The 27,166-nt window shown below is 44.7% G+C and overlaps 1 protein-coding gene across 1 annotated transcript in view; it reads right to left on the bottom strand.

Annotated features, from left to right (window-relative positions):
* golga2 (golgin A2) overlaps positions 1-26,892 on the bottom strand; it is a 70,585-nt gene extending 43,693 nt beyond the window's left edge. The window contains exons 1-11 of the mRNA XM_038782467.1: positions 26,703-26,892; positions 25,840-25,880; positions 25,043-25,106; positions 23,710-23,766; positions 15,028-15,108; positions 12,229-12,267; positions 10,450-10,512; positions 8,907-9,000; positions 3,101-3,207; positions 2,948-3,006; positions 2,704-2,845 (exon numbers count right to left, since the gene is read on the bottom strand). Coding sequence (XP_038638395.1) covers positions 2,704-2,845; positions 2,948-3,006; positions 3,101-3,207; positions 8,907-9,000; positions 10,450-10,512; positions 12,229-12,267; positions 15,028-15,108; positions 23,710-23,766; positions 25,043-25,106; positions 25,840-25,880; positions 26,703-26,804 — 849 coding nt within the window. The 5' untranslated portion in view covers positions 26,805-26,892. The remainder of the gene's footprint in view (positions 1-2,703; positions 2,846-2,947; positions 3,007-3,100; positions 3,208-8,906; positions 9,001-10,449; positions 10,513-12,228; positions 12,268-15,027; positions 15,109-23,709; positions 23,767-25,042; positions 25,107-25,839; positions 25,881-26,702) is intronic.
* Between the last annotated feature and the right edge of the window lie 274 nt (positions 26,893-27,166).

Below are 27,166 nucleotides of genomic sequence, written 5' to 3'. Positions count from 1 at the left end.
GGAAGATCGGCCAGAGCCCAAATCTCTTAACCCAGTTATCGAAGATCACCAAACAGGGAGCAACAACCTTGTTGGACATCTAAATAAGAGGACACGGTCAGCATTCGGGACATGGCGAGGCAGACACAAATATCATAAAATAAAGCGGATCAAGAACCCCACCCCGTTAATAACAATAGCAGCACAAGTGGATAGCACTGTGGCTTCACAGCGCCAGGGTCCCAGGTTCGATTCCCCGCTGGGTCACTGTCTGTGCAGAGTCTGCATGTTCTCCCCGTGTCTGCGTGGGTTTCCTCTGGGTGCTCCGGTTTCCTCCCACAGTCCAAAGACATGCAGGTTAGGTGGACTGGCCATGGTAAATTGCCCTTTGTGACCAAAAAGGTAAGGAGGGTTATTGGGTTACAGGGATAGGATGGAAGTGAGGGCTTAAGTGGGTCGGTGCAGACTCGATGGGCTGAATGGCCTCCTTCTGCACTGTATGATCTATCAATCTTCAACCACGCCCACCCCGGCAACAGAAAATTCCCACCCAAAGTCAATGGACCCGTACATTGTCCGCACCCAGCCCGTGGCAATCTTGTGGCGTGCACGGCCGAAGAATCTAACCCAATGTTGGAACTTTGGGTAAAGTTACCAGAGATCCAATGTACAGGCTTCCTTAATCAGCTTACATTTCCTGGTGGCTTTGCTCTTGTACACAAATCCAACTTTGCCGGGATTTTACATCCAGCTCTTTTGAGAACCCTGGGATGATAAAGCGGCTCCCGGATTGGCTGGATGTTCACCAATTAGACTCGAGTTGTTCAGGCCCCGTCCTCGGGGAATATGGCAACTTTCACATGGGGATGTTGCATTTCAAGGTTTTGCTGTGAATAATCAGCCCACTCACTAGTTTTGCCTCAAGTAACCAACTGGTTTTGCCACATGCAACCAACTCCAAAGATGGGACACCTTACCCCTCAATCCACAATAAGCAAGTGCAATCAATGCTGGGGAAGAAGCCTTGCACCAAATGAAAAACTGATCAAACTTTGAAAAAAAGGCATTGGTGAAATTAAATGTTCAGAATAAATATACAAACTCTCTGTCCCGTCCCGTTCTCCCCCCCCCCCCCCGCCACTCTTCGAAACAATGTTTTTCCCTCTAGCCGATGAGCATACCCATCTCTTTTATCCTTCACCCTAGTGGGTTTCTTTATCTTCCTCAAAATGAGTGAAAGAAACCCTCTTCCTGCCTCCTCCATTCCAAAAACAGGTCCAACCTCCCTATCTCATTCACTTTAACATCTCACGATGCGCTAGCTTTTATTCTCTTGGAAAGTGTCTCTCTCTTTCCCACCACCACCACCACCGAACCCACTCTCAACGGAGAAGATTTCTTCTTTCCTCTTCTCAAAAGCACCTTCTCCCCTAGGGGTTGGCAATTTCAGGCAGAAATGAGGACGGCTTTCTTCCCTCGGGAGAGTGGTAAATCTGTGGAATTCTTTACCGCAGAGAGCTGTAGGGGGGCTGGTTTGTTGAGTATGTTCAAGGCCGAGATAAACATTTTAAACCAGGAAGGAGTTATGGGGATAAGGCAAGAAAACGGAGTTGAGGAAATTCACATCAGATCAGTCATGATGTCAGGGAATGGCGGAGCAGACTCAATGGGCTGAATGGCCTACTTCTGCTTCAATGTCTTACGGTCTTAGCTGCTCTATGGGCGGGTATACCAAGTTTTAAAACAATTAATTTACAGGATGTGGGCATTGCTGGTTAGGCCAGCATTTATTTCCCATTCCTCATTGCCCTTCAGAAGGTGGCGGTGAGCTGCAGTCCATGTGGTGTAGTTGCACCCACTGTGCTGTTAAGAGAGAGAATTCCAGGCAGTTGCCTCAGCGAATGGCGATATATTTCCAAGTCAGGGTGGGGATCCCAGGTATCTGCTGCTCTTGTCCTTCTAGATGGCAGTGGTCGTGCGTTTGGAAGGTGCTGACTAGGAACCTGGTGAGTTACTGCAATGCATCTTGTAGGTAGCGCACACAGCTGTTTGTCAGTGGTGGAGGGTTTGAATGTAGAAGGAGGAGCAATCAAGCGGGCTGCTTTTTCCTGGATTGTATCGAGTTTCTTCAATGTTGTTGGAGCTGCACTCGTCCAGGCAAATGAAGAGCTAGTCCAGTTCAGTTTCTGATCAATGGTAACGCCCAGGATGTTGACTGTGGAATATTCAACAATGGTAATGCCATTGAATGTCAAGGGGCCATGGTTAGATGATCTCTTGTCGGAGATGGTCATTGCCTGGCACAAATGTAACTTGGCATTTGTCAGCCCAAGTATGGATATCCCCACTTCTGACCTCATGATGGAAGGGAGGTCCTTGATGAAGCAGCTGAAGATGGTTGGGCCCAGGACACTACCCTGAGGAACTCCTGCAGAGATGGCCTGGAGCCGAGATGATTGACCTCCAACCACCACAACCATTTTCCTTTGTGCAGGGTATGACGCCAACCAGTGGAGTGTTGTGTCCCATCCCCCCCCGATTCCCATTGACCCAGCCAGGGCTCCTTGATGCCATACTCGGTCAAATGCTGCTTTGATGTCAAGGGCAGTCACTCTCCCCTCACCTCTGGCACTCAGCTCTTTTGTCCATGTTTGAACCAAGGCTGCAATGGGTGTCGGTTTGACCAGAACAAGGGAAACAATATTGAAATAAAAGTTGTCCTACCTGCTGAATGGTCAGCCCTGCCATTTCCAATCTTTTTTGCAGATCTTGAACATTCTGCTTCATCAAGTCATTTTCTGATACCTTCGAGCTCAACTGCTCTGAAAGCTCAGAGTTCTGTTGCCTAATCTCGTCATTCATTTTACTGCAAATTTAGAAACATTTATTTAGTTTGTTCTCCAGTTCAACTTTTTCCAAGTTAAACAATGTGACTTAAAAATATGATTAACACACTTTTCTAACTCACTTTAGTTTGTCCAATCCTTGTTTCAGATTCACTCTTTCTTTCTCAAGTTCTTTATAGTACTGCGAAGAGAAGATGTTTGGAAAATATAATACACAGCAAATTGTATTTCCCAAGAATGTTGGCCTTTGTAATAAAGAGGAATTAGCCGTTTACTTTGTCAGACTGTTTCTGTTGGGATGAGATGCTGGATAGAGTTTGCTCCAGCTCTGCCACTCTGTGACTTGAGGCGCTCAGCTTGCTAATGAGGTCTCCCGTTTCATCTGGGAAAAGCAAAAGAGGCAAAAACAAGTGTAAGACGAAAATGCCATATCTTTACTCAAACATATCTTGAAGAGATTTTCAGAAGCCGATTGGAAGGAAGCACAAGTGAAAAAGCAAGCTTGCCTATACAGTGCATTGATGTCCACAAGACTGCTGAAGTATGACAAATGCCATGAAGAAGTTGACAGTGCACTATGTAATATAAACTCGAGACCATGGTTGTAACAGAGCTTTGACAAAGGGTCATGTGGACTCAAAACGTTAGCTCTTTTCTCTCTCTACTGATGATGCCAGACCTGCTGAGATTTCCCAGCAGTTTTTATTTTGACACCGTAGTCATGTATATGTTCATGTTAAGGGTATTACACACTTACACACACACACTATTCATTCATGCTAGACCAGCATTCATTGCCTATTGAACAATTACACTTGAGACAGTGGTGGTGAGCCACCTTCTAGAACCACTGTAGTCCATGTGGTGTAGGTACATCCATACATCCACAATGCTGTTCGTTCCAGGGTTTTGACCCAGTGACAGTGAAGGTATAATGACATATTTCCAATTCAGGATGGTGTGGGGCATGGAGGGTAACCTCCAGGTGGTGATGTTCCCATGTGTCTGCTGCCCTTGGCATGGCATTAATAGTAAAGTGGGAGACATTCCAGACCATGAGGTTAGATTGTGGTGGAGTACAATTCTGCTGCTGCTAACGGTCCACAGTGCCTCATGCATGCCCTGCTTCGAGTTGCGAGATAATTTCAAAACCTATCCCATTTAGCATAGTGGTAGTGGCACACAAAGTGATGAAGGACATCCTCAATGTGAAGATTGGGTTTTATCTCCACAAGGACTACATGGTGGTCACTCCTTGCTGATACCGTCAGGGACAGATGCAGCTGCGACAGTCAAGTTGGTGAGGATGAGGTCAAGTGTTTTTGTCTCTTGATGGTCCCTCACCATCTGTCACAGACCCAGGCTAGCAGTTATGTCCTTTAGGACTTGACCAGCTCAGTGAGCAGTGGTGCTACCAAGCCACTCTTAGTGATGGACATTGAAGCCCCTCACCCAGAGTATGTTCTGTGCCCTTGCCACCCTCAAATACGTTCTCCAAGTGTGTTTAACATGGAGGAGCACAGTGGAGTGAGGGGAGGGCAGTACCTTGTGATCAGCTGGTTTTCTTGCCTAGGATGCCATGAGACTTCATGGGCTCCTGAGCCAATTGAGGGGAATCCCAGAGCAAATCTCTCGATTGTATAGCACCGTGCCACCAACCTCTGCCAGGCCAGTCCTGACGATGGGATAGGGCACACCCAAGGACGGTGGTGATGTCTGGGACATCGTCTGTACGGCATGATCCAATGTGACTGTCAGACTGGCTTGACTAGTCGAAGACAGCTCTCACCATTTTGGCACACACCCCCAATGTTAGCAACGACAACTTTGCAGGCTCAACAGGGCTGAGTTTGCCATTGTCGCTTCTGGCATCAGGGTTATTGCCAGGTGGTCAGTCCAGTTTCATTGCTTTGAGATTTTTTAAGCAGTTTGATACAATGGAGTGGCTTAGTCCATTTTAGAAGGCATTGAAGAGTCAACCACATCGCTGTCGATCTGGAGTCACGTGTACACCAGACCAGATCAGGACAACAACATTTGCGAACCAGATGGGTTTTTACGACAATGGATTCATGATCAATAAACTTTAATTCCATTTTTAAAATTGGGTCTCTGCATTACTAGATCAGCAGCATTGCCACTATGGAATCACCTCCGCAAATGAAGGTACTCAAAATACCACTTTGCAGCTTTTACTTCAACACAAATGGGTCCAAGATAAATTAATCAAATTAACAGACAAACGATACTTCAAATAAAAAAGGTAAACTTCCCTTTATACAACAGTGGATACAACAAAGATACACCTTATACAGCCATGAGGGCCTACATCATTCCCAGCAGACATGTAGCACCACATGCAGTTCTAAAGTTCTTTAATTCAGCTTCCGGTCAGTAGGATCCCTCACTTTCCTACTCAACTGATTCGGCTCTCGAGTCATATTCACCCGCAGCTGAATTTGATCACAGGTCGCTGGAGACAGCGGTCACCTGAATGGCACAGTCCTGCAGAATCTCCTTACTCAAGTTCACAACAGTCTTACGGCACAGTCCCAGGGACTCCCTTTAATAAACCTCAGCAAACCATTTTGTCAGCTCCAGCAAAACTGAACGTGTAGATTAAGAATTATCCAATTCAAATTCTGCTCTAACCCCCACCTTTTGCCCTTTTTAAACTGTATCACACACACAACTTCTTGTAAAGGAGTTTTCCCTGTTCTCCACTCTGCTGCAGTTCTTCATCTGGCCACACGGTGGTTGATCTCAACTTCATTCCAGTTGGTTATTCATGAAGGGCCCGCGTTCTCAACCGTGCCACTCACCCGAGGCGTGGTGATCCTCGGGTTAAATCACCACCTGTCAGCTCTCCCCCTCAAAGGGGAAAGCAGCCTCTGGTCACTGGGACAACGGTGACTTTACCTTACCTTTACCTAGCTGGTACTGCTTTCAGGTTAAGGGTTGCCAGGTCATATGAACCAATATCTTAAAAAAACCTTTTTTCCAACATTCTTAGAATTACAATTTCCACAGACATTTTAAAGAAATTACAAATTTTCCTTGCTCAGGTCAAAGATTGCCACACTGTGTATCCCAGTCTGACTCGGCAACAAGACAACCCAAGCAGGCTAATGCATTGACCATAGAAAAAATACACCACAGAACAGGCCCTTCGGCCCACAATGTTGTGCCGATAGATCCAAAGTGTATGGAAAATATATACAATTATGAATTTTAACAGATTAAAGACTTGCATTTAAATCAAGCACGTTTTACAATCCCAGGATGTCCCAAACCTTTACAGTCAATGAAGTACTTTTTGAAGTGTAGCTGCTTTTCACTTGACACCCAATTTGTGCACAGCAAGATCCCTCAAACAGCGTAGTGACAAATGGACAAATCATCTGTTTTAGGGAGGTTAGTTGATGGATAAATATTATTCTCCATAGGGCCTTTACTTTAGTGCTGCCCTCAAGCATTGTCTCCTCTCTCTAATGTCGGCTACAAGGTGACAACAAAAGGCAGCATAGAAATCTCGAGATCTTGCAATAACAACAACAGATTTAATAGAGGTGGATACTGGCATTGTAGAAGCACGAGAGAAGTGTCAAGCTGTTAGCAGTGTGACAAAATGCATATTAATGAGTTTGCAGAAAGAATGATCCAGTGCATTTTGGTGGGAGGAATAAGGAGGAGGCCACGTCATGCTTGGATATTAATAGCACAAACAGAAAAGAGATGCAAAGATACACAAATCACCAAAATAGCAACACAAGTTAATAGAACCATTAAAAAGTACAAGGGTTCATTTCGAGAAGGATACTGTTGAATAGTAGGGGATTAAACAAAAATTGCAAAGAACATAATGAGAGAGCAAGGGAGAGAGCGAGCGAGCAAAGGGAGGGAGAGAGCGAGCGAGCAAAGGGAGGGAGAGAGCGAGCGAGCAAAGGGAGGGAGAGCGAGCGAGCAAAGGGAGGGAGAGAGCGAGCGAGCAAAGGGAGGGAGAGTGAGAAAAGGGAGGGAGAGAGAAAAGAGAGCATGAGAAAAGAGCGAGAGCAAAAAAAAAGAGCGAGAGAGAGAGAGAGAAGGTTATGTTGATAGGGTTAGCAGGGTGGAGGCAGCATAGAGGGACATGAATACCAGCACAGACCAGTTATCCCATTTCTGTGCTAATAATCCAATGCAAATCTAAGTAAAATGTTTGGGCCCACAGGAAGAAGGCAGCCATATTTCCTGGCTGCCAGCCATCTAGATGAGCAACCCACAATAATGAGAGTGTAGTGATATTATGTTCACTCTTGCATACACAGGTCTATCCATATGGGCATACAGCAGATCTTCAGCAGTTGTTTCTTTGGTATCTTCCACACACACTTCCTTTCCCTTTGGAAAATCAGTGGGCAAGTGTTGGAAGGAGTAACAGGGGCTGATTATCAACCTATAGAAATATATCACGAGCACACCTGCCATGACCATCAGTCCTGGAGTGGGACTTAAACCCAGAGATCTGGTTAAAGACAGGGACACTACCTACTGGCCCTCAGACATTCATTGCAGCTGTGGAGCCCTCAACTTATAAGTCCACAGACCAACACAGCTTGTGTCAATTACAGGTGCAGATTGTTCAAGGCCACAACTACCGGAAATCATCTTCTACATCATTGGCTAGATCTTTTTATTAAACAATAAAAAGAATCTACACAACAAAGGCCAAACGATTACAAACACTAATTTGTGTTGGGAGAACGGGGGTATCCTCCCCTTAGGACCAATGTATGTGGGGTAGGGCCGGCTGGATACGCTGATTATTAAAACCTTCCACAACACATTTCTTAAAAAAAAAACAAATGGTACAAGCACTAAACTATAGGCACCTGGACAGACCAATACCCTCACCGCTGTACCAACAGAAGGTAAAGGAAGGGGGAGGAGAGAGAGCGCGAGAAGAGAGAGCGGGGGGGGGGGGGGGGGGGGGGGGAGAGGAGAGCAGCGAGAGAGAGAGCGCGAGAGAAGAAGCGCGAGATAGAGAGCGCGAGAGAGAGAGCGCGGAGGAGAGAGCGCGAGAGAGAGAGCGAGAGAGAGAGGCCGCGAGAGAGAGACGCGCCAGCAGAGAGAGCGCGTAGGAGAGAACGCGAGAGAGAGAGCGCGAGCAGAGAGTAGAGCGCGGAAGGAGAAGCGCGCGAGAAGAGAGCGCGCAAGGAGAAGAGCGCGCGTGAGAGAGCGCTAGAGAGAGAGCGCGAGAGAGAGAGCGCGAGAGAGAAGCTGCGAGAGAGAGAGCGCGAGAGAGAGAGCGCGAGAGAGAGAGCGCGAGAGAGCGAGCGCGAGAGAGCGAGCGCGAGAGCGCGAGCGAGAGGTGGTGGAGGGGAAGGACGTTGGGGTGTTGGTGGAGGGGGGCCCAATAGGACACTGCCTGAACTATTGACCAAGGCAGTAAAACAAAAGAACCTTCAAATACGATGTGCCAGATTACGGGAGTCCCCGAGATGCTAAATTGCCCATTAACGGTCCAAAAGGTTAGGTGGGGTTACTGGGACGGGGTGGAGCCGTGGGCTTAAGTCAGGTGCTCTTTCCAAGGGTCGTAGCAGACTCGATGGACCAAATGGCTTCCTTCTGCACTGTAAATTCTATGATTCTGTAAACAGATGGCTACATGTTCCCACTAGCTGATTTTTATATATGCATTACAACAGGACACACCCTCGTTTCAGGTTGCCATGCATATCAGGACTTTGAAAACTAGTTCTGCCAGAACCGTGTGTTCTGGCACTGCCTTACACGGATGTTTGCTTTTGTAAAATCATTGTCCTTTCAACAATACCTCACAAACCCTGCAAGTGAAGCAGAAAAGTACAGCATTTTGAATTTGGGCCTCCCAATTTGACAGGAACATGTTGAACGTGTCACCCAGATATGTGTAAACAGGGTGGGGAAGGGGCAAAACATTAAAGAGGCAAAGCACTGCAATATTGACTGTTTTGGTTGAAACAAAAAGTGTTTAAAGCACAGGGAGCCGTTGTTTCTCAAGAGCAAGATTGGTTAGCAGCAGCAAATGGGCCATTTGGTAGTTAATTCAAAAGGCTTTACCTGCTTTACTCCGCATTATTTGCTTTGCATGGGCCAGCGCTAACTGAAGTTCCGATTTCTCAGATACCAAAATCTCAATCGTGTCTACGTGAAGCTGTGAATCATATTAAATTATTTAGACTTCATGATCCAACTGGAGAATCGACAGAACACAACAATCATTGGTTTAAAAACTTGCCAAGAACAACATTCTGGACCAAAAGTCATGGTCAAAGTACAAGTTACTCCCACCAAACGCAGACATATCTGCAGGTTGCACTGAACATCCAGCGAATGGTAATCATTTTCTAAAATGAGACAAGATTAAACTAGGTAACCTGTATGGAATTTGTGGTTATCAAGCTTTATAAACTTTAAAATGCATACAAGAAAGCTGCAAGTGTTGGCAAAGATACAACTAACTGTTTATTTCCCCCCAACTGGTTAGAATATCCAACACAAGCATATTACGGAGGAAATAAATGTGAATCTTTGACAAGCAGGGGCACCACTTGATAAGCATCTTTTTAAATTCTGGTTGGAAGCGCCCCAATTTCTCAGATGATTAAAACAATGATGAGCAGAATCCTGCATATCAAGAAATGTCTCGGATTTTACAGCTAGTCTGTGTGGCTGAATTCATCAACCATAACTCGGATGGCAATTGGCACTACAAATCGGCACCTCACTGTGGGGCCCACAGAGTAAGGAGGGGTAGAATCAATGTGGTTGGGGTTCCCGATTTTAATGCAGGAAAGGGGAGCACAGTAGCATTGTGGATAGCACAATTGCTTCACAGCTCCAGGGTCTCAGGTTCGATTCCCGGCTTGGGTCACTGTCTGTGCGGAGTCTGCACATTCTCCCCGTGTGCGCGTGCGTTTCCTCCGGGTGCTCCGGTTTCCTTCCACAGTCCAAAGATGTGCAGGTTAGGTGGATTGGCCATGCTAAATTGCCCTTAGCGTCCAAAATGCCCTTAGTGTTGGGTGGGGTTACTGGGTTATGGGGATAGGGTAGAGTGCTCTTTCCAAGAGCCGGTGCAGACTCGATGGGCCGAATGGCCTCCTTCTGCATTGTAAATTCTATGAAAGAATAAAAAGAATCAATGAACTTGCAACATCCCAAATGGCCTTACAGTCAATAAATTACATGTGGCAGCTAATTTGCAGAGCAAGGTCCCACTCACAACAATAGCCAGAAATCGTTTTTTACGTTATGCTGATCAAGAAATAAGTACTGGGGAGAACACCAGAGAACTCCCCCGCCCCCCGTCCCTTCCCTCCCTTATTATTTGAATAGTGCCAAGGGATCTGTTATGAGCATCTGAAAGGGCAGGCAGGGTCTCAGTTTAATGTCTCATCTGAAAGTGTCAGCTAAACTACTGTTTTCAACTCCCGGAGCAGGATTCAGGTTCACTGCCTTGTGACTTCGATCCAGGCGGTTACGACCGAGACAAAACTGTCGCTGGAGGTCCCACAGAACTTAAGAAATTAAAGTCTAAATAAGAGGAGATGGGGAAGGAGAGAGAAATGGAGGAAAACCCTTCTGCCCAAGAAGTTTTGCTCACTTTTAGCTGTTCCTTCATTGATTCACACTTTTGGTTGGACTTCTGCTCAGAAGCTTGCTTTTCCTGTGGAAAGGCGGGGAAGCACAAAGAGTATGAGCACGGTGCAAAATACATTTTTCCTCAACCTCCCAGCTCAAATCGAAATTTACTCAAGTGGAACTAACTTGCAAAAAAGACCCACAGAAATGAAACTCAAATAAGCACTGAGATTACAAGACCCTTTTATTGAAGCCCACTTTATCTTGCTGCTGCTCCCCGTAGCTGTTTCAATTTGGGAGCCTTTTCCTCTGCTCTGTGCTTCAACTTCACTGAGCAGGACCATGTTCAGATTCCGGTTCTTGTTCCTGGACTTGGTCTTCCTGGGCCTTTTTTTGCCTGGTTTCTGGGACATTTTCCTGTTCTTTTGGGAAATGTGCTTTCTGCAATTGCCTCTAGAGTCCAGCTCCCCCGGCACCTGCTTCCATCTGAACTAAAACTGCTTTTGTGTTTCTCTTCATGTCTGTGTAGGTCTTCAGTTGCGAGGCAACTGCCTAGTTCTCCTACTTTAAGAATAACTTCCCTAAACCACTCCCCTCTTGATAATAAATCCACCCACATCTAGAATCATTGAACGTCATTTAAAAAAATGCAGGAATATAAACAAACCCACAGACATGCAGGCAACCCAACCCAGATTGCTCCTTTCCTTTCTTTTTCCAATCAAGGGGCAATTTAGCGTAGCCAATCCACCTACCCTGCACATCTTTGGGTTGCGGGGGAGGCACGGGGAGAATATGCAAACCCCACACGAACAGTGACCCGGTGCCGGGATCGAACCAGGGTCCTCAGCGCCGTGAGGCAGCAATGCTAACCACCGTGTGGCCCCCCGATTCCCCCTTTCTTTTTTTAAATATAAATTTAGAGTACTCAATTCATTTTTTCCAATTAAGGGGCAATTTAGTGTGGCCAATCCACCTACCCTGCACATCTTTGGGTTGTGGGGGCGAAACCCACACAAACACGGGGAGAATGTGCAAACTCCAGAGCCGGGATCGAACCTGGGACCTCGGCGCCACGAGACTGCAATGCTACCACTGCGCCACCATGCTGCCCTCGATTCCCCCTTTCTTAACACAGACACAGAACTATAAATTAAACTTAAAGCTAACAGTGCAGACTTCAGCCTAAAGGCCCACAGGTGTACGTTCCAGAAGAGGCCACTGGATGGTAGTCAGGAGCCGACAGCGACAGAGAAAAAAAGTGAAGCGCCCCAGTATGCCCAGCAAACCTTTCCCATAATTCTTATCACACCCATCCCACCATTTCAAGTCTCAGCAGAGGGCCTCGACTTTCACAATCCCCCAAACCTATTCATTCACTATATGCTCCAAAGGTTAGAATTAATCACCACGCTCACAACAGAAAAGTTTCTCATTTTAGCACTGCGTGCTGCTATTGTAAAGAACTTGAACCGTGAACTTGCTCTACGGGCTTTGGAAAAGACATTCAGTTTACAACAATTGCCTCTGCAGGGGCATCACCACCAACCGCAAAGTTGATGATTAAAACTAATGCTGGGATAATGCAGAGATCAGCAAAATGCCACGCAAGTCATTTTACCAGATGGCACGGTGAAGAAGGAAATTTACCCAAATAACCCCAATAGCAAACAAAAGACACTTGAAGAAGCCTGGAAACAAGTTCCCTTTCAACCCTACTAACTGGAAATAGAGCCAATTGGAGCAGAATGGGGCAAAATGCAAGGACACCATGGACAGAAAAAAAAAAGTGCTGTTTTACCTTCTCGAGCTGATTTTTAAACTCCTGAATGTGTTTTTCCTGTTAGGAAGAAAGAGAGGAAAGCTACTGTGAAATATTAAAACACAAATTGGTTGCTTCTTTACTCCTGTATTCCAATAAAATAACCGACAAAACGCAGCAATTACAAACACATACTACAACATCAAAACATATTCTTAATGTTGCGCGCATACAAAACCCGCACAAAGTCACTAATGCATAATTGCTTTCAATTAATTTTTGAATTACCGAGCTGCAGAAATAGGAAAATAGACGGGCATTCTTCAACGCAAAGCAAATTCAATGCTATTAGAGACAAGACACAGGCAGCAACCTAATTGCTGTTATCAATCTGGGTGAATTCTCAGCTTCTGATTCGGTTATTCATAAATCTGTGTAGCTATAACAAGCAGCATTACGTACAAAGTTTGGGGTGCAGGGAAGAGCACAGCCATCTACTTTCACATACCAGCAGATCTCCCACGCTACTGCTCACAATGAGATGGAAGATTCTCAGTTTGCTTAAAAAGTGATGGTGTTATAATCCTTGTAGCATCATCTAACGCCTGTCATTTTCCCCGTCTCATGTACCTAGTGCAAAACTGGTCTATCTTCTCATCACCAGGCGTAAGCCGAGCACAGCAATGTGTTACTCTGGTCTGTTCTCCTCGGCCAAACCCACCCTAGGGGGGCTAAAATAACCCCAGCCTCTCTTTTGCAGTGGCCAACCAAATCCCCAACCTCTCTCTCGTCCCCTCCAAACTAAACCCAAACGCCAAATTCCACGAGTTTAGGAATTCCTTTGGCATCAGGATACAGACCATCCATGTAGATGCAGGTGGGTTTCTGTTCCTGGTTGGGAATTAGTCTACAGTTGGAGCAATCATGCAATATATTGACAATCATGCACATGCACAAAGAAAAGACAAAACCTTCCATGCTGCTTTCTGTGGTCTGAAAATCCAAAGACACAGAAGTTGATCAGTCAGCATAACAAACCAAGTGCTGGGCTCCATTTTCCAAATGGTACTTTGATTCCAAACCAACGTTAGATTATAAGATATGAAATAAGTGTCACTCGCAGGAAGTGCCATGCTGGCAACGTGGTTTAACGTTGCAAATGTAGGGCTGTGTTCACTGTGATTTAAAATAATTTGGCACACTCTGCATTTGGCATTCTGCATTTCAAAGAATCTCACTCCCTACACACTACGAAAGTCAACCGCAGCTCAATAGCTCTTCTTGCCTCCAGGGCAAAAAATTAGAGGTTCAAGCTGACAATTTATTGTGGCATTGTCTAAGATACAGTCTTTTGAAAGAGATATTAACTGAGGCCCATCTACCCCTCAGGGAGATGTTAAACCCATGGGCAGCATTTCAAGATGAACAGCAGCACTATCACCAGTGGGAGCTTCCAGTGTATAAAGTGGTTGCTATGTTTCCTATATTGAGAGACACATCCTCACACCTCAATACTCGTTCCCACACCCAAGTAGCAGTCCAGCTGCAAGGGGTTTTATTTTTCAGTAGCTTAACGATACCCTCACATTTACAGGATCCAGGAAGATGACAGGGATACTGAAATACCGTGCTATGTGGCAAGCTTTCATGGCCCCAAGTAAAGTCTTATGATGCTAGCTGCTATTTGAACTAAGCTTACCAACTGCACAAGTGCTGTTGCCCACATAACACAGTCCTGGTGAAATTATGCATTTTTTTCGATATATCATAAAAATCTATCTAGCACAGTTTGTCCAAATACATGGAGAATAAGCTGGTTGTTCAGTAACTAGTACTCAACAGGCTGTTACTGATTGCACTGCAACACTGGTGCAGCAAAGGCTTGCCAAGTAGCACGATATTTCAATTTGGTTTACAGTGTGTTTCAAATGAGGTTTTAACAGTTTAAAAAATTGTTGAGAACTACTGCTGGAGAAAAAAAAAACTTGGGCTTTTTGCACGATTTTATTAGTTAGTCTCTTGAGTTTTATAGTTTCACATACTGAACAGGGACCCAAGGACCAGTGTTTGCAGTACTCCTCCCTCCGCAGGAGGAAAGAAAATGCTCGAGAGGGGAAAAAGCAGAAAAAACAGAAGAGGGCTCAACGCAGCAACAAAACAAGGGGTTGTTTCACTGGGCGGCACAATAGCACAGTGGTTAGCATTGTCGCTCACAGCTCCAGGGCGATTCCCTGTCTGTGCGGAGTCTCCCGGCTTGGGTCACTGCATGTGCGGAGTCTGCACAATCTCCTTGTGTCTTCGTAGGTTTCCTTCAGGTGCTCCGGTTTCCTCCCACAGTCCAAAGACGTGCAGGTTAGGTGGATTGGCCATGCTAAATTGCCCTTAGGTTGGGTGGGGTTGCTGGGTTTACGGGTATGGGGGCGGAGTTATGGGCTTCTCCTTTCCAAGGGCTGGTGAAGGCTCGATGGGCGAATGGCCTCCTACTTCACTGTAAATTCTATGTCTATGTCTAACAGTACACATAGTAGACTAGGTGCAACTGCTGGACTTCTACTGGTAACCTAGTTGTGCTGCACTTATTCTTTTAAAGAGTACAATTGCTAGCAAGGACCTGTAGGCATATCAGACACAAATACCTCCCTCAATCCTCTTTTTCAAGACCGTTTGGAATATGGAGCAAATAGGAATCGCAAGAACTCTTTATAATGCTTTGCTTTTCCAGCCTGGACATATCGGGTCTGATGATGACTGATCAAACATCTTTATCAGGCGCCTAACATAGTTAAGCGGAGCAAGCAGAGGCATCCAGATTATACATCAAACTCCACATTCCCTTACCAATTCTTCTAGCTTTTCACTTTGTTCTCTATTTGTCAAATTGCTGGAGTCAAGGGCTACAGTCAGCTCTTGGTTTCGTGTCTGTGTGCACATGCAGAATGAGAGAGTAAGTGGAGGACAAAAATGAAAGAAAAGGTAAATTAATAAAAGTGAAGTTATTGTGGTTTTTACCAACGCATGCTTAAAAATTAAATGAAACTGCATCAGTCATTCCATGGAATCTTTTTGGTTTTACAATGCACTCCAATCTTTACCAAAATGATTGCTGGCGTATTCTTAATTCCCTGTGGTGGCTCGAGTCAATACCAGGTGGATGGTAGTAATGAAGAACAAAGTGCTTATCGGTAACTAAGAAGGGTAACATACGGGCACAGAATCCTCAAACAGGTGTTAACACTGGCTCCCGGATTCACCCTGACCAGAAACCCCACTCCCCGCGCAGATCCCTCATTGGTCAGCATTCAAAAGTCTGAGCCAGTGAGGGCACACCCCTTATTTAAAGGGGCCACACTACCAAAACTCATGCACAAACAGGCTACGAAGTAATAATTACAAGACTGAGGAGTACAAAAGAGCTCCAAACAGTCCATCAGAGCGTTAACCAATCAGATTTCCTGGGTCTCGTGGACCGTCTCAATCCCCCAACTTGCTCCTCAAATTCAGGAGGTAATGAAATGAAATGAAATGAAATGAAAATCGCTTTTTGTCACAAGTAGGCTTCAAATGAAGTTACTGAGAAAAGCCCCCAGTCACCACATTCCGGCGCCTGTTCGGGGAGGCTGCTTTCTCCGCTAACCCCGTTTGATAGATGGTGATAGGGAGCTGTCCTTGTGTGACGAATGTCATCGAAGTGCTGAAAGTCCTCACCAATGAAGGGGGTGCCATGTCCAATATGATCACGTTGGGGAGGTCATGCATAGTAAAAACACTGGCCGTAAGGCCTCTACTGTGGCTGCCAAGGTAGTCAGCCCATCTGTTTAACGGCCAACCCTTGAACGGGCATCAATCAAAACAAGGAATATCTTGCCCAAGAAAGGATCAGAGAAGTGCGCATGTACCTCGTCTATGTGTTCCCCACAGGTGGAGGTTGGATGTAGGGGACAGTGTCTGCTGTGTCTGGCAAGGGCCACACTGGCGCACTTGGGGGGGGGGGGGGGGGGGGGGGGGGGGGGGGGGGGGGGGGTTTGTTCTAGTGCCACCTGGCCAAATCATGTGGGGGCAGGACTGGGTCCCACTGTGTACAATTTTGTGAGCTCCTGGCAGAAACTGGCACGGTCTTTAAAAAGTTCAATTATTTCTTGCAGTACTGCCTGGGTGCTAGGTTCTTGGAAGTGGGAGACGACTCAACACATCAGCGTTCAAAATCCATGTACCAGGCCTATGCTGAAAATGTAGGCATAGGCCACCAGCAACCAAGGACCCACCGTTGTACTCTGGCAAAGACGATAGGCGGTATCAGATTATCTCCATGAAGCAGCCCAAGCAGGGGCTTGTGGTCCGTCATCATTGTAAAACATCAGCCGTAAACATGCTGGTGAAGTTCTTGACGCCATAGATCGCGGAAAGCCCTTCCTTCTCAATTTGCACATATTTACGCTCAGCATCTTGAGGCAAAGGGCAATTGGCCTCTCTGAGCCATCCTCCATTGTATTGGATAGAACTGCCCCCATCACATACGGTGAAGCATCCTAGGTCAAAATGATAGAGTCAAAAATGAACCAGTAAGCTTGAAGATGGAGAGACTTGCTTAACATGTAGGAAGGTTTGTTAGTGTTGCTCCTTCCAATGCCACGGTTGGTTTTCCTCAAGACCATAAAGCAATGGCACCAATGTTGTTGCGAGATTTGGAATAATATGACAGAGTAGTTTACCATCCCCCAGGACTTTAACTCCTGCCATCTCTAATGGCTCTCCCGTGGTAGTGGGTAGGTCCTTTGCATTCACTTTGAAACCCAAGTAGTTTGGAAGCTGCACTTCTCGTGTTTCAGTCGGACTCCCGCATCTCTGAATCTTCTCAACACCTCTTCTAAACTGCTGGGTGCTGCTCCTGTTATTAGGATGTTGCCCATAAGTTTGGGATACCTGAAAGAGATTTGACATTTTGTATTGGAATATCGCACAGGCCAAGGAGTCGCTAAATGGTAGTCTTGTATATTGAAACAAGCCTTAAGTGTGTGTTAAAGTTGGCAAACTTTCGGGAATCTTCCATCTAATTCCAGTTGCAAGTATGGGTTGACTGAGGTAGTGTTGTGTACGTTGAGGCCTCCCCACCAACTTCACATAAAGGTCTTCAATTTGTGGAATTGGATATTTATCTACTTGCACAGCCTGGTTGATGGTTAGCTTCTAGTCCCTGCTGCAAACCCCAGCTTTAATACAGGAACCAAAGGGGCTGCGCATTCTGAAAACTGCACGTGTGATGAACCCCAGGTGTTTAAGTTTGGCTTCCACTTTTTTATGCACAATATAAATCTTGGCCTTTTACTCCTTTTATTTGACCCAATTTGTTCTGGAACACATCCATGTATCTGTTCAAGACTTCCTGAAAGACGCTCTTCGAGATTTAAAAAATTTCCAACAAGTTCAACTTGATTTGATCAACCAATCACCCCATCAGATTAGTTGGAGACCCTCGACAATCATAGGTAGCTGGGCACCTGGTTGCTGATCTGACACTGGAGTCAGGCAGCACGGTGGCACAGTGGTTAGCCCTGCTGCCTCATGGCAGCAAGGTCCCTGGTTCGATCCCGGCTCTGGGTCACTGGCTGTTTGCACATTCTCCCCGTGTTTGCATGGGTTTCAACCCAACAACCCAAAGATGTGCACGTTAGATGGATTGGCCATGCTAAATTGCCCCCTAGTTGGAAAAAATGAATTGGGTAAGCTAACTTTATTTAAGACACTGGAGTCACTGTGGTTCTCAAAGATTTTCGGGTCTCCAGTCACCAAATGGCTGCTGTCTCACTCAAGTCCAAAGACTGAACACCTCCTCAAAAAGGTATTTAAGTGTTTGTTCACCCACAACTGTGGTTGATGCGTAAATGGCTGACCTCCATCTTTGGTGGTCTGCCATTTTCTGTGAGGACTATCTCAATATGTTTTGCTCACTCTCACCACGTTCAACATATATGTTTCAGACTCAGCTGAATTCTTCTCCACTTTGTTTATTAGGTCAGTTGTTTGCTGCTTCTTTTTTTTGGAAGTAGCAAGGTCTTGCGGGCTCGGCATGTACCTGGATATGCACCGTCCTACTACACTGAAAACAAATAAACTCCCTGCAGCAGCTTGATTCCTGGGGGTGGTCTCCCCCGCATCAGGAAAAGCTAGCTGGACTCCTGAGCTGAGAACCCAATTTATTTTGGCACCGACTATGGTCATGTTCCTGGGATTGTGGCTGAACTTTCTCTATGCACGTTGACCTGGCTGTGCAACTTGCAGCCATATGGTCCCACAACTGGTTCACCTCACCCTCCTGCACGCTTTGAAGTTCTGGTACAGCACACTCAGTCACCTGGGCGTTCTCAATCGCCCTGTCCAGGATAATCTTTGTTTCAGCCGGAAGCTTTTGTACACTCCTTGTTAATACCACATACTACACAATTGTGCAATGCTTGGCCATTTGCCAGAATCTGGGGACGAAGGCTGAAAGAGTCTTTTCTAGGTCCCTGACAGCCAAATTGAACTTGTATTGCTGCAGTATGATTGTAGATCTATGGATCCCTGAACAGCTTCACTAATTCGTCAAATGATTGTGTTAGGATCCACCTGGGATGTCAAATTCCTTCTAAAAAGGTTGTAGGCCTACAAAATTGTTACTGGGATAACTTTGTTTCTCCTCCCCCATTATTTAATTTACTGAAAAACTACAGAAGCTCCAGTCTTTGGCCCCCTGAGCAAATGGATCTAATTTCCCAATCATGGACATTTTCATTCACTGGTCTCCGGTACCGCTGACACTGTGTTCGTCTTGGAGGCTTTCCCCTCACCCCTCGAGTTCATCAACTACGGGGTTGTGATCAATCCAGTTTACACTTGTCGTCAACGTGGTGGCTCGAGGCAAAACCAGGTAGATGGTAGTAATGAAGAACAAGGTGTTTATTGGAAATTAACAAGGGTAACTTACGTACAGGTACAGCGTCTCTAATATAGGTGTTAGCACTCTAGCTCTCAGGTTTACTCTGGCCAAAAACCCCGTTCCCCGGCACCCACCCTGATCCCTCCTTGGTCAGGGTTCACGAGTTACCACATGATTGGCCCCGAGCCAGTCACATAGACAGGGAGGAAGCACCACTAAAGCTGAACTGTTACCTTTTTTTTTTGTTGTTTTTTAAAAAAAATTTATAGGGTTACACATTCAGTCTCCTCTTCGATGTACAACCACTGCTCCTCTTAGGACAGAGCCACTTTTTTTGTTGTGAAAGATTCAAATTAAGCCATTTCAATAAAGGTAGGTTTTGAATTATTTTAATTTGCATTAACAGAATTCAAACTCGCCAAACACAAATTTCTGAGAGCCTGCTATTAAGGCTGAGCGCTGCTTGCAATTCTCAGATTTCTCAATTTAGATTAGGGAGTCAGAAAGGTCACAAAAAGGCTTATATTAAACACTAGACTGTGGTACCTTTGGCGCTGCCAGAGTTGGGGGGGGGGGGAATTACATTGGATTCCACCCAACCATGGCATGGGAGGCGGTGCGCTTTCCTGGTGATTATGAACTTGTGCGGGGGGAGGGAAAAGTACCGTTTGGTCATGCTGGTCATGGCTTTATCCTGTGCATCATCCCTGTGTTTCTGGTGGGGGTGGATTTAAGGAGTATCTAATCCTGTTTAATGATTGTATTGAGCTGATTGTGACGCGGTTCTCCTGTTCCATTCTGCACTTGTGTGTTTAAAGCAGTTTTCTTCTTCCCATTCGTAGGGATGTTATTTTGTAACTTTGTTGGGTTTTTCTCCTAAATGAAAACCTTCAATAAATATACTTTGTTTAAAAAACCACTAAACTGGTGCAAGACATGATTATAGAATAACGTGGCTATCAATTGCAGCACATTAGCTCATCAGTGACAACAAAAAGCTTTCAGATCATAGCTGAATAATTTGGAAAAGCAGACGTGGATATTTGTGTGTCTAGGCTGTTGGGAAACAGTCTAACATTCATTTTTGATTTAGCACAGTGCGGCCATCAGAATCTTCAGAATAAAAGGTCACTGAACAGACAGAAAATAAGTTAGCGTGTCTTCTTCTTCATCCAAATTCAACACTTGCATCTTTTATCTTTTATCTTGTGGTGGCAAATGCATTAAAACAGACCAGTGCGGTGGCATTAATCAGCCACTGGAATAAAAATATTCTGGTATTTATCGTCAGGACATCTCCTGATTTCATCAAGTTACCTTCACAGATGTGTCAGCTCTATTCTTTTCACAATTTCTACATTTCTGGGCTTAATCCAGAACAGGCACTCAATGCAGCTGCTGCCTACACATGCTGCATTTTGAGAAGACAGATGGCCAAAAATAACCTCCCGAACAGGATGGTGAAATATCTCTGAATCAATAGATATTCACTTTTGAAATGCTGGATGTGTAAAAAGAGTTAATGCTGATATTTATGAGCACTGGTTGGCATCCAGTGGCATTCCTCAGCACAGAAAAAAAAAATGGGACATCTACTCTTTGTTTCTTGATCCCTCCTGGGCTAGTTTATGAAACAAGTTCTATTTGTTCAGTCCGAATATCCAGTAGGTTCGTCCAGCTCTCGTACAATTGTTCAACGCTGAAAAACTTGTTAGTGATAATAACAAGAGGATCGCCTTTTTAAAACAAAGGCTTGCAGTTCTTATACTGCATCATTGAACTGAAATCTTTTTACTCCAAAATCAGCATCAGCCACTGAAATTTCCAGGATGCTACAGATAACTGGGAAAGAAAAATGTAATCTAGAGCAATCAGGAATGGAGACGTCTTCATAAATTTGATGGAAATAATTGTAAGATCATTTTGAATACAATGAATAGCCAAAGGGATATTACCCCAAGCCTGCATTAAGAGAAATACTGGACTCTTCTATTCCACTTGGTGTGGGAGTAAGATTCTTCCCAACTCAAAAACCGACAAAATAAGAAGGGATGAGCAGGAAACAAGGGGAGACTTCTGGACTGCAGCATGAACTTTATAGCTTTTAATAAACTCAGAATATAAACAAACAGTAGGGTTTGTTTGGTCAGTGTTCTTCAAAGTCGGGGGCGCAACCCACAGGTGGGTCACGGGCAGGTGTCGGGAGGGTCGCGAACCCGTTGTCCGCAGCGCTCCCGATCGCGCAACAGCCGGCTTTTCATAACGCCAGCTGCAAACTTTTTTTTTTATATAAATCGGCGCCTTGCGCATGCATGCATAATGATCAGCGCACATGCGCAAAGAATTCAGCCGCATTGCGCACAATGATCGGCGCGGCACCAATAATCGGGCATGCATGCACAGTGTGGCTGTTTTTTTTAAAAAAAGGTTGCAGCTTTTTGTTTTACAAGTTCTGTAGTCGTTTTTATTCATTTATTTTTATATTTTTTATTTATTTTTACAAATTTGGAGGGGGGGGGTATATTTGATAAAATCTCACAGGAAAAAAAATTCAGAATTTTGGACAGATGGAGACTCCATACTTTCCGACCCCAGAAGGCTTCACCTTCATCCAACAGGTTCCATTGGAGGAGCGTGTACGAGGGCCAAAGGGACCCAAAACCATTTTCTCCATTTTTGTCAGCAGCAAGGTAAGAGAAAATGGTGGGTCCCACAGGTTGGCCGGCGTGGGTCGCGAAGGTCGGCCGGGTTGGGTCCCGAAGGTTGGCCGGTTGGTAACAATGGGTCCCCGGAAAAAAAAGTTTGAAGAACACTTAGGTTAATCTGAACACGAAGAAATTAATTCAATAAGAAACTTTCCACAAACCTACAGTAAGAAACTAGTCAATACCAAACTATTCAGTGACACATGACGTATGCGACAAATATAAAAAGCAAGCACAGTCGTCAAAACAGTGCCAATGATGGAAGAATCCAGGAGTGCATACTCTTAATCCTGGCCGACCGGATACAGTTTCATTTACTTTTTAAATTAGACACAAGCCATAATCATGTACAGATCACATCTTTACAATCACGCCAACTAAAATTTACACAACTGATGCAGAGGCAGTACGAAGCGAGGACTCACTCGCCATCTCTCCGCAACAAAATATGACCAATTACTGGTGCAGCAACTTGTGTTGCGAGACAAAAATAGCAGCAGCTTGCGAGTGCTGCAGTTCAAACCCAGAGAAAAATCTAATCCAGCACCCGGCATCGCCTCCCGGCTCAAATTATACAAACCTGGTAAAAAAATGTCCTTGGTCACAGATTCCCCGTCCACCGAGCGCAAATCTTGCAGCATCGCTGATTTTTTTTTAAGCCACGTAAAAGTAAAACACTGCAGGTGCTGAAGACCTGGAATAAAATCAGGAAGTGCTGGAAAAACGCAGCAGGTCTAACAGCTTCTGCAGAGGGAGAAACAGTTCACAGCGAGTCCAAAATGACTCTTCTTTGGTACTCAATCATTCCGAAGAAGTCATGTTGCACTTGAAATGTTAACTGTTTCACTCTCCACAGATACTGCCCGCCGTGAGGTTATTGAACACTCCAATTGTTTCCCCAAAACTGGCTACCCCAATCGCTTAGTGAGTGCGTACAGAATTCTAAACCACACCGACGAGAAATATGTTGGTTCAATCTCAATGTGGCTATTCCGGTCAAAGTTTCAACTCATTTAAAATGGTGCTGTTAGCGATCGGTTCCTCAGAATTTTTTTAACCTAGAACTTTGATTTGATTTGATTTATTGTCACGTGTATTAATATACAGTGAAAAGTATTGTTTCTTGCATGCTGTACAAACAATGCATACCGTGCATAGGGGAGAAAGGAGAGACTGTAGAATATGTTACAGTTATAGCAAGGTGTAGAGAAAAGATCAACTTAATACAAGGTAGGTCCATTCAAAAGTCTAATGGAAGTAGGGAAGAAACTGTTCTTGTGTCGGTTGGTACGTGACCTCAAACTTTGGTATCTTTTCCCTTACGGAAGAAGGTGGAAGAGGTCCAGGGTGCGTGGGGTCCTGAGTTATGCTGGCTGCCTTTCTGAGGCAGCAGGAATTATAGACAGAGTCAATGGATGGGAGGCTGGTTTGCGTGATGGACAGGGCTACATTCACAACCTTTTGTAGTTTCCTACGGTGTTGGGCAAAGCAGGTTCCATACCAAGCTGATACAACCAGAAAGAATGCTTTCTATGGTGCATCTGTAGAAGTTGGTGAGGGTCGTAGCTGACATGCCAAATTTCCTTAGTCGAGTGAAACTTACACGAGTGTCTAATCTGCAGCAAGACTAAGCTACTTTCCATCAGAATAATCAACGTTTCTAACCATCAGCTTTTGCACAGAATGCATCTGTATTTAGAGTAGCTCTAGAATCAAACAGAGTCCGAGAAAATATTAAATGTCCCTGAGAATCTACACTGCTGTGTTAAATATGCTACCAAATAGGAATAAAATGCAGTAAAATTATTTGAAAGTTCATTTTAAATATATATGCATATAAAAAAAATATATTCCGACGTTACAAATTGCAGCTCAACATTTGAATTTTCACTACCACCTTACCTCCAGTTCATTGTGGCTCAAAGTACAAGCTGCACTTTCACCATTCATGAAGGTCGTCTAGTGAGGAAATAAACAAAAAACAAATTTTTGCTCCGACAGGTTAAACTCATATGCACAACAACAGCTTAAATTAACATTATGAAACGTCTCAAGGTGCGTTATGAAACAAAATCTGACACTGAGCCACGTAAGGATACATGTGGTCAGGCGATCAGAAGCTTGGTTAAAGATTTAAGAATCACCGGAGTGACAGAGAGAGAACACATGCGGGGGGGTGGGGGCAGAGAGAGAAAGAAAGGACCTGCATGCACGCGGGAGGCAGAGAGAGCGTCTGCCCATGAGAACTGCAAGGTGACAATCTATTCAAGGAGTTCAGAGGTGCTATGTCAAAGTGAAGCTCAAGTACTTCAGTCACTTGAACCACCAAATGAATTATTCTAGTCTTATAATCCTTTCCGACTTTTGTTTTAAATGTTTAGTTCTAATGTCTACAAATGCTGGAAATCTGAAATGAACCTGAAAATCCTGTTAGATCAAAGGCTCATTGTGAAAACATTTCATGCTGTGCAGGTATAATATTTTCAATTTTATTTCATATGGACTGCAGGAGCTAAATCAATATTGACTGCAAGGAATGTATACTGTATCATCATTCAATATGGAACTTAATCAACTTCCACACAATATACAACATTGACAGCATCGACAGGGCAATGAGCAGGTTAGTTCCCAGGTTACATAAATAATTGAAGTATTGCTCAGTCCTAAGCAGCCATTTTCCACCAATTGATGACTCCTGTGAGTATTTCCATAAGTTTAGGAGTCATGAAGAAGAAAGCAATGCTACATGTCTGGATTTCAAAATTGTGAGGAAGCAGGAAGGGGAACAGCGTGAAGGACAGAGAAATTTCACAAGCAGCAGCCAATTGTAGTTTAGGTGGAGGCGAGGAGATGGCGAGGGGAGTCAAAGTGTGCAAAACAGAAAGGCAAACATCATTTGGGAGAGGAAGGTTAGAATCGAGAGACAGGAAGGGGTTACCCATCAGACAAGCCCTTTTCTTGCACTTGGCCCAGGAATTCGAAGCAAAACCAGACTGGAGGTTTAATTGTCTCCATTCTGTCATGGTTCTTGATTTTAGGCACACCTCTGGGGGGGACAAGGTGGCAAAAGAGATATTCACTGTGACCACACCTACTGATCGGCATGCAGTACATGCACCCTATTTGAAGTACAGGACTCAACAACATTTGCAAAGAACACTAAAAGGAGAAAAAGTATCCCTTCATTTTGAAGCAAAAAAATGGCTGCTCACATTTAAGCAAACAGTCTTACCTGAGTCACCAGGCCATTTAATTGAGTAGACAACTGTCGAAGGCTCTCTGTGGAGGAGACTCCTCTGTAGAAGGTGACAAAATAGAACTGTTATTTTTTTTTTTAAACTAGCCCCAAGCTCTGCCAGTTTAGTGATTTTATTCTGAGTTGTGAGCTACAGTAGTCCTGGGTTTGATGTCCATTAGCTGGTCTAAGTTGATCAACAGTCTCTGCACTCCCGTAAGGGACAAAAGAGACTGGAAAAGGAAAAAAAGTCAGAGAATTCCCAATGCACACTGAAAGCCCAACTGGAAATATGCGTGTGGGAAGTGAACGCCAATGAACAAATGGTGAGCTGCCCTCTTGAACTGCTACAGTCCCTGTGGTGCAGGTACACCCATCAGTATATAGCGTGGATAATTTGGACGCTTCAATCAATCAGAAACCTCAGGCCTCAATTAGCAAATTGGTTCTGACAGAATGTAGGGTAACGGTTCCTATGCTTCAATATTACATGATACTTCTTTGTGGCACTTAAATTAATCGTCTTAAATTACTCCCACCATCAGGGGCAAAACTTTAAACTATCAGCATTTCACTAGTGCTTTTTCTGTTTCATATCCTGATCAGCAGACAACACACATGAAAGGGACATAACCTTAATGGACCCAGCCTTACTGCAGGGTCCGCTATGCATTACTGAAAGTCTAGTGAAAAGAACACTGTCGTACAGTTGAGAATATTTTGCAATTGGATTGCTTATGACAACCCTAGGAGACACTGACTGACTGACTAGTGAATGCCTTGTGTGCTCCTACCTGCTTTCTTCAGATTGGTTTTCATCTGTTGCCAGGCTCATCTAGGAGCAACAACAAAATTTAGATTTAGACCGTCAAAGAAAAATTCTCTCACACCACGAGCCTGCTTAAAACCATTTTGCTAATTGATAATTCTAGCAACTTGGCTGCTGGATCAAGACAGACGAGCTGAGTGTGAGGGATGGGGCAAAAAAGGGCTATAGAGAATTTCATTTCATTCAGAATTATCCAAAGCAGCTGCAAACACAATGGACACTGCTCACGTTTCACTTCTCGACTAAACCTTGTTTTAATTAAAATGTGCAAGTAGTACACGGTATTGGGGCTGGTTTAGCACAGTGAGCTAAACAGCTGGCTTGTAAAGCAGAACAAGGCCAGCAGCGCGGGTTCAATTCCCGTACCTTCTCCCCGAACAGGCACCGGAATGTGGCGGCTAGGGGCTTTTCCCAATAACTTCATTGAAGCCTACTTGTGACAATAAGCGAGATTATTGTATTGACAAGATTCCGGTTTTGAATGGTTCAATGCCGTCTCTAAAGCCGCACACCAGATGTGTGACACGATAGCATTAAAATGACTGCATATCGGAACAGAGTGAAGGAAGATGGGATTGGGATTTGCTGCTTCTATTAAACGAGCAGATTTCTCAAAAGCCACCTGTTAATCAACACTATTACACATGCAGATCTCATTTTAATTAATTCCTAAGAACGTGTATATTTACACATTGATGCGCTGAAAAGTGGAATCAAAGCCACCAAGTCGCATGCACTTTAACAAAAAAAAACGACACCACACAGCAGAACTACAAGACAGAAAAGTGACCGTGTTGATTTATTGACAAAATACCCAAAAGCACAGACCTGGGAGAGGGGTTCGCTCTGCATTGTGTGATCAATGTGCTGAGTTATGGTCATTGTATTTGGCAAGCTGCTGTTGGAAGTGGTGTGGAAATGCGCAGACATGGCATTGTCAATCCGCTGTCCTCTTACAAGACTGTCAACATCGTTTTCCAGGGAAGCCTGCCAGAAAATACAGCGGACGTTGGTAATTTGCTAAATTGGAAACAACAGGAAAACCCATCTCTTACGGCTCAGAGCAAAATTATTTTAAATTTCAGCACAGTGAATATTCTTGTAATCGGGGCAGGTTTTTCTATGTTCCTCTCTTTTCATAAAGCTACCATAAACTGAGGCATTGGTGTATCTTACTGGGCGAATCCATGGATTTTCATTTCAACTGTGCCCCTCCACCCCCGATCAGTCCACTTTCACGTCTTTCAAGAAAAACGTTCTGGTAGAATGTAAAAGGAGAGGCACCCATTACA

This window comes from Scyliorhinus canicula, chromosome 21 (genome assembly GCF_902713615.1).
Source record: "Scyliorhinus canicula chromosome 21, sScyCan1.1, whole genome shotgun sequence".
Taxonomy (NCBI): Eukaryota; Metazoa; Chordata; class Chondrichthyes; order Carcharhiniformes; family Scyliorhinidae; genus Scyliorhinus; species Scyliorhinus canicula.
The sequence above is the reverse complement of the archived record's forward strand: the minus strand, read 5'-3'. Positions and strand labels throughout refer to the sequence as shown.